Source organism: Egretta garzetta, unplaced genomic scaffold (genome assembly GCF_000687185.1).
Source record: "Egretta garzetta isolate BGI_Z169 unplaced genomic scaffold, ASM68718v1 scaffold233, whole genome shotgun sequence".
Taxonomy (NCBI): domain Eukaryota; kingdom Metazoa; phylum Chordata; class Aves; order Pelecaniformes; family Ardeidae; genus Egretta; species Egretta garzetta.
Window position 1 is genome coordinate 27179 of NW_009259194.1, and position 8178 is coordinate 35356.

General features: G+C 50.5%; 1 protein-coding gene across 1 annotated transcript in view; it reads right to left on the minus strand.

The window, feature by feature from the left end:
- The window catches only part of BIN3 (bridging integrator 3), a 38682-nt gene that overhangs the window by 9350 nt on the left and 21154 nt on the right, over positions 1–8178 (minus strand). Inside the window, exons 5-6 of the mRNA XM_035891394.1 lie at positions 4691–4827; positions 4289–4329 (exon numbers count right to left, since the gene is read on the minus strand). Of these exons, the coding sequence (XP_035747287.1) occupies positions 4289–4329; positions 4691–4827 (178 nt within the window). The remainder of the gene's footprint in view (positions 1–4288; positions 4330–4690; positions 4828–8178) is intronic.

Consider the following 8178-nt stretch of genomic DNA (forward strand, 5'->3'; position numbering starts at 1 on the left):
AACCCTGTCCGTTCTGTGATTCCTTGATTCTGGGACAACGGCTCGGATAACAGAAGCAAAAGGAAGCGGAGAGGATCGACGGCTGGGGGAAAAGGAATAACGGAGCTGGGGAGCACGAGCTGTAAAAGAAAAGTGACGGTGGATGGGATGAGGAGGAAGCTTGGCGAGGCAGAAGGATGGCTCGGCGCGAGGCCGAAGCATCTGGGCTATGTTCGGGGATGCCTGCCATTCCTCAGCCCGTGCCCACACGTCCGTCGTGGGCCTGTCCACCCACCAGGAAGGGGGAAATTAAAACCAGCCCTTCCGACAAGAGCGAAAAGGAACAGAAATGAAGACGACAGTACAAAAAAGCAGCGAGGTGGGGATTAGGCTGCGAGCCCCGCGCGGCGGGAGGGGGCCAGGCAGCCATGTGGCTAGCTTTGTGCACGAAATCCTCATTAGGGGCTCGTTAAGGACATGAAAGCGGCTTTTCCTGCTTCCGGTCCCCGGTCCCTGGCACCCCTGGGGCTGCTCGCGGCCGGTTATCTGCTTCGGCGGCCGGGGAGGAAATGCAGCTCGAGGGCTCAAGTTGATGGCAGGGTTATGGGAAGACGACGGCGATGACCCCCCCTGCTCCCTGAATGCTATCGCCGGCAGATATTTGCTGACATACAGCTCTGATTGGATTTACACCTCCATCTGCTGTGAACAACTCCTGGATCGCACCTCTGGGACCTCCTGCTGACACCCAGCCCCGGCTGATGGCACCCAGGACCCTTTGCAATCCCCCCTGTGCTGCAGCAGCCCCTCGGCTTCGGCTGCAGGAGCAGGCTCCGAGCCGAGGGGGTGGTACCGTGCCAGGGTGACCACGCCGTCCCTGTGCTCTCGGAGGTCTGGGCTGCTCGAGTTGGTTGACTCGAGACCCTGCAGCAACGAAAATCGGCTCCAAACGTGAAAGGCATTAAAGCCCGTGAACCTCCAAACCACCTGGCTTGTTTAAGGTGCTCCCTTCCTCAAACACGGACACACGATACGCAATGCTAAGGCGACGGTGCACAGTCTATCCCCGATCCAGCCAACAGACCTCACCCAAGCCAGAGTGAAGAACTGGAAAAGTGAAGTAAAAAGCAGCTGGTTTTCTCCCCCCCTTGCCCTAAATCTGCTGATCTGGTGTGAATTTGTGCAGGCATCTCCCAAAGAGGAGAGCAGATCCCTCCCGACCTTTCCCGGCCCCTCCAGCTCCCTGCCCAACCCACACGCTGAAATATGCAATATTCTCATTAGAGCTTTGCTCCTGCCCTGCAGTTAAATGAGCGATTCCCAGCCAAGGGCTTCTTGGGGCTCAAAAATCAAAACTCTGAATAACCCTACGTCCCCAGAAGCAGAATGATTTACACAATACGAGCCTCCACCCCCCCAACCCCCCTAAATCCACTACCGCTTTCTTCTACATGGTTTTAGCAAATTCTCCAATATTTGTCTCAAACCTACTATCCCTGGACAACTGAATGGAGATTTTACCGCACATGTGCCTCTGATTACAATATATTACCACTAATGATAATTGCCTGGATTATACTTATCTGTTTCTTTGGCTAATAAACTATGAAAAGACCACCAGTGAAGATGTAATAAAGTGCAGCTGGTGCAGCAAAAGCCTTTTTCTAGGTCAAAGCAAGTTTGGGAGAGGCTGGGGAGGACTGCCTCTGCGAGGGGAAGCAATACCTAACTGGAAATAAGAAGAGCTCCTCAAGGCAGCTTTCATTAATCTGAAACTTTTATCCTAGAAATGTTGCTGGGGTTTATCTGCCAGCAGGACAAGGGGAGGTGCAAGCTCTGCATTTCTCTCCTGCATCTCATTAGCCTCAAAAGGGACCCTTGGGCTCTGTAGAAATGTTCCTGGCTGCACGACTCGGCCATGCACGTACCTATGCTCGCAGAGAGTCAGAAAGAGGGAAGGAAAGGAACATTTTTTTGCTCAGTGTAGAGATGCAGCCTCTCCGAGCATGAAACATAAGCTGTTTAAGAGCACGCAGCAACCATTTGCAGGTGCCAAAGGGCAGGATGGGGAAAAAAAAAGAATACTGTATTCAAGTCCAATGGAAATTTAGGAAGTTCGAGAGAATTGCCAAGACTGGAAAGCAGCCAGGAGGCTGAAGCGAACACCCTCATGTTTAACCAAGGACTGGATGGACGATAACCGGGGAGTCGAGCGTTACACCTCGCGAGATGCGCTCCCGGGCACCGCGCCGGCACCGAGGCAGAACAAGCCGACTGCCCCCGCGGCCTGCCAAACTCCACTAAGGCCCCAATGTTTCCCTACGGCAGGAATAATAACACATGATCTCGCATAGCTGCCTCAAACCCAAAGCGACAGGAAAGGGGGTTTCCCCTTCTGTGCCCTCTGTGCCACGGCAGCATCTCGACCGGCGGCCGAACCCTGCACGACCGCAGAATGAGGCGCTGGTGATGTGGAAGTGGCTTTATTGTCTTTAATTAACGGCCCCCTACACCGCCCAGGGTTTAAAAGACATGGCAAGGTTTGCAGGGAAAGGCATGATCTTTCATTTCACCAACTAACACAAGTTCGGGGAGGGGAAAAAAAAAAAAAACCAAACCACCAAACGGTGAAGATTTCAGAGATACAAGCCCTTCTTCCAATTTTAACAGAATGCTGGAAGAAAAAGTTAATGTATCTTTCATGAGGACAATCTAGATAATAAGCAACACAATTCCACAGCACAAGCCTGGGATTTTTTTTCTTTCTTCCTTTCTTTCTTCGTTTTTTGTCTAAATAATGAAGAATTTCTGGTCGTGGATAGACAACCAAGGTAAAACTCGAGTTGCCAAACATCCCTTGGCTAGAAACACGCTGCAACCTCCTGCGCCGAGCGCTATATGAGATTTTACTTTCAGATTTGGGCAGAAACAACAACTTAAAAAAAACCCAACAAAACACCACCAAAAAACCCCAAACCAACCACCCTGTGTCAAACCTAAATCAGAATTGTTATTCAGCAATTTGCAACACTTACTGTCATATTAAAGTAATTTTATTTTATTTTCGCTCGCTTGCTCTCTTCTTGTAACAAACCAGCAAATCTCAGGATTTCAGAAGACATTTGGCAGAGCAACCAAAGCACTCCTGAAATGTTTAGGGGGTACAGCCTGTGACACTGGTAATGGCTGCTAACGCCAGTGGAAATTGTGCAGACAGAGGGGAATTGTACCAGATGAGACCTAGGTGACAAAATTGCGGCGGTGCCGAGGCATGACTGAGTACTGACGCACCGTACGGCACCGGTTAGCAAGGAATGAGGGAAAACATGGAAACCTGCTACCAGAACAAGGCTGTCAACAGCTCCATCTCTCTCTCTCTCTCTCTCTGATAAGGATTTATTTCCAAGCCGTGCAATGTGCGGACACCACGGTTTGGAGCGAGGTCCGGCTCCGGCACGCTCCCTGCCACCTCTCCTCCTGGTGACGGGGCAGCTCTCGGCATGACTCTACAGTGGGCTCCCCTCTACCTGCACCCACGCTGGCCCCTCAGGCCACGGGCAGTCTGAAGCTTTTCCTGCAGAGGTTTGCAAGACTTTCTCCAGGGTCTGAGACATCCCGGCCTGCATCAGTTACGGGACGGGGGACGCTGGTGTTTTGCTGTCTGTACTTCCTACCTGCTCACTGTCTAGCTACGACAGGACATCTGTTAACATCTCTGTACCATCTCTTTCTTTCCTGCATGGATATATTATTTACAAACAGGGAAGAACTTTGATCAAAAGCAAATTAAAAATATTCCTGCGCTTCTCCTTTTTTATTTAGAAAACTTCCAAAGGAAGGAAACTGTTGTTCAAACAACCAAGCCCTCACCACCCTGGGCTGGGTGGCACTGCCTGTGCCTGCTGCCCCACAGGGGAGCTCCCCAGTCAATTTTTCTCCTTTGCATGGAGCAAAGTGTTGGTAATAACCAATATATAAAGGGAGAGAAGCTGGATGCTTGAATGCATTCAGTATTACTTCTCTCAGGTGGTCTTTAATGTACAGATGAAGACATCTGGCAGGCTAAGACACAAGAGGTCTTCACCCGTGCCACAGAATAAGAGTATGGGCTCAGCTAAACCATCCCACCCCTCCATGCCCCAGCTGTAAAGCAAGGAGGATGCCACCCTGTCACAGGGACGTGAACGATTACCTCTTTAGGAAGGGCTGATTTCTAACCTGACACCACCTCTTTGGATGATACACATCCCTGAAGTACACGGTTATGACAAACACTCGATATGGCTCATAAGACAACGTCGGTACTTACTTTTTCAAAGGCTCTATGACTGTCTTTTGGATCTGATTCACCTGTTGAAAGCAAAAGGGATGATTATATGTCAGGCTTGTTGAAGAAGCCTGTTTGCACAACGATACATGTTTGCACAGCACCTACCATAGGATGGTGTGGGCTTCTGAGCACAACCACAATGCCCTTTAACCAAAAAATAGCAAACTTTTCCCGTGTGCTCGGGATGAGCTGCAATCCCCAGTGCAACCAGAGTCAGAAGAAGAGTGAGATTATGGAATCATAGAATGTTTTGGGTTGGAAGGGACCCCGAAACCTCATGTGGGAAGCACCTTGGAGACGACGGCAAAAAGGGAAGGAGGAGACACCAACAGCACCTTGGCACGCCCTGGTCTCCCCTTCTTCAGCCAAACCCATATTCACCTTCTCCTGGTTGAAAGAGTCCATCCTCTTCATTGCCGTGTCGAAGGCCGTGACCATCTCCAGAAAGCTGGGCTCCTGTTCACACAGGGGGTTAGAGAGCAGGTCCGAAGAGATTTTGACAGCCGACTTGGACATGGCTGCGGGCAAGAGGAGCGTGCAAAGGAAAGCAGAGAGGGTCAGGTCTCGGTGGCTGCCTGGTGGGACAGCCACACCACCCTGCATCGCCAACGCTGGCTCCCGCATCTGCCAAGGGTGACCATGGGCGAAAATCGGGGACTTCAGCCATCGAGGAGGGTTTAGCAGAACTTTCCACCAAGACATTCAACATCAGTTGAGAGAAAAGAAAGGAAAAGCCACCAATTCATTCACGTAAACACCCAGAGAACTGGTTTTATATAAGTTAAGTCAGAACCACTCCGATGTATGGCTTGCAATGTTGCCAGAAATAAAACCAGACTAACAAAAGCACTGTTCTCTTAAAAAAAAAAAAAATGTAGATGGGTTTTTTTATACGTCTTTTCTTGACAGACTATTAAGTGTCACTCTCAGTCTCACTACAGCTCTTCCACAATGAGAAAAATCACAGTCCATTAAGTCTTTCAAATGGCTTTACAGAAATATATATATTTGAAGTGGATTTAGTGCTGGTGGAAAAGGACCAGACTGACAGGACTGGAAGATGAGGTTTCTCTTTTACTCTCAAAATAGGCACTACACAAGCGGCAGAGACACAAGCTGGCTAAGCACTTTCCTTCAATGAGCCTAAATTTTCTGCCCGTGGAGACCAACCCCACCAGACTGTCACCAAGAAATACAGAAACACCAGGTCACACGCTGATGGGCTTCAGTTCCTGTCTCGCCGAGCACTTTTGCTTGTTTTCCATCAGACACATCTCTCTCCCCATCCACACACTTGGTCTTCAAAGGGAAAATTAAATCCCTATGACAGGACCACTACAAAAGAGCAAGAAAATAGCTAAGGTACAGAATGAGGGGGGAAAAAAAAAAAAAGATTAATAAAAAGGCAAGCGTCAATATAAATGGGGATAAAGAAGAAGAAAAAAGTCACGGGTGCTAAAAAAAAAAAAAAATGTTCTTTTTCGTCAGCACTCTTGCTGGAAGTTATTCCAGTTTAAGATCAGAAAGCCAGATGCTTGAGCCGTGCTACAGATGAGCTTTGGAAAGACTCCGACAGTACTCAGATATTAAAAGTTAAAGTCATCTGAATAATGGGGCTTAAGATCATAAATCAAGGGGTTAAACATTCTGATTTAAAGGTTACACACAATTATACAGAGAGCTCAGAAGCTAAATAGCTGGGAAGCTCAATGCAGAACGAGATGCTAACTACAGAATAACAAAGCTACCGTATCCGTCTATTATCCAAACATTAAGGGTTTAGGCATTTAAACCTTTAAACAGATGGGATATAATCCATATGTGTGACCACATCTGAGGAGGGATTTGTGCCAAAATGGGACGGAGTTAAGAATGGCAGAACTCCTTCAGCTGGAAGAAGAATTAGTTTCCCTTCAGAAGGCGAGGGCTGAAAGCGTACTGCAGCGAGGGGAGCTGCGGCGAGCAGCGGGGTCACGCTGGCAGGCCAGAAACCGGGGCTTTTCGGTGAGACTTTGGGCCAGGCACTTCCCCTGCGTCATTGATCTCACCTGTATGGCTCTGAAAAAGCAGCCGTGGTGGGCTCTGCAGTTCCCAAGGCAGCTTTGCAGACCCCGGCACACGCTGCATCCCCACCACAGAGAGCCAGGACCCCAGGAGGGCCCCCCCGGTCCCACCTCCACATGCCCAGTGGCGAGCCCCATCTTGAAACCCAACAGGCACAAAGCTGACGTGGGAGAGGAGAGGAGGGCACCGCCTGCCCCTCGGGGTGGGCTTCAGCAGGGTCTGTACCGCACTTTGCTAATAAACCACGCGGGACACGACGGCAATTAAAGGGAATGACTTTAGAGAGGCACTGATTTTTTGAATCGCAATAAAACCAGCGGGGAACAGCCAGGCCCGCTCCAGAGAGCAAAACCGAGCCACGGTGATCCAGTGGGTCACCTGCACCTCGTTTCAAACGGAGAGCTTTTGTCTCCAATTAAAGAACACCCTCCTGCTCCTTCAGATGATATTTTGTTTGGGAAGAGGGTGGGGAAGGGGGTTGGTGATCGTTAGCCGCAGTACAGAGAGTGCTGCTAATAACCCGTACCCTGTTCCCAGCCATGCCGCTGCAGCTGGCAGGGCAGCAGCCGAGCCTCGCAGGAACATTTTCATGCAGACGGAGGAATCGGTCTCATTCTCAGCTGAGCCTTTTTTGGCAGAAGGTGGAGACTCGAGCCACCAGGTCCAGTTCGCTAGGGAGTTTGGCAGGCAGTGAATAATCAGCCCCCTCGGCACAGAGGTACAGTGGAAGAAATAAGACACTCAGGAGGACACAACAACACTGATACACTGCCATCCTCGTCGGATACGGGGGCTGGATGTTGGTTGAGCAAGCACAGCTCTCTCCTCTTGGGAACGGGCACTGCCAGGTGAGGAAAGCAGTCCTCAGTGCTCGATCAGATCTACCTCCTTTTCCTTCAGCCACCCCTCACCAGACCACATTCAAAACCTTCCCTTACACTCATGATTTCATGCCTTTAAATGAGAAATCAGATCTTACTGGATTTGGCCAAGGCTCATTTGTGACTCTGCCATGTAGCAGAACGGAAAAAGAAAGTCCTCCCACAGCTCCTCTGGGACTTGAAATGCTCCATATAAACAACGCCCACTGCAAGGGAGGGGAGGGGAATCCTTAACAAGGAAAAACTTACCAAGGATCCCTGACAATGACCAAAGTCCCCAGAAAGGGCAGTTTTCACCCTGGAAAGGAGTCCTAGCAGTGCTGGTTACTGGTGCCTTTCCCACCGCTCCCTCTGTGCAAGCAGAGGCACGTGCCAGCACGGTTCTGGGAAGGGTGGGAGAGCACAGGCAAGAGCCGGGATCCGCGTTTACGTCTGGCAATATCCGAGCATGCACACAGACGTACACACAGGTGAGAGCCTGTATCATAGGAAGCCCCAAATTTGCCAGCCCTCCCGCTGGCGAAGCGCCCGGTGGGGCTCCTTCCCACTCCCCTGCCCCTCTGCGAACCCAACTCCCACGAGATGAGTGTTGGACCAGTCCATCCCACACCTGTTTGCGCTGGTGCATCTGCCTTGGCTCCGGAGCTGTGGGGGCCCGGTACAAATAGGGACTACTCCAAACCACATGCTGAGAAAAACCATCTGTGTTTAAAACAGCTCCTTTGCTGCATGTTTCTGCAGGCTGCCCTGCTCGGTTCAATAACTGGCACCCACCGAATCCACTTCTCCTAGCTCCCCTCCGACAGATCGCTCCATCTTCTCTCTCCCGTGTTCGTTTAAAGCCTGCGCCACGTGGCGCGGTCACACCGGTTTCCTACTAGAGAAGCTATGAATGGAGCCGGGCAGGGGCTGCCGTGCCTGGGG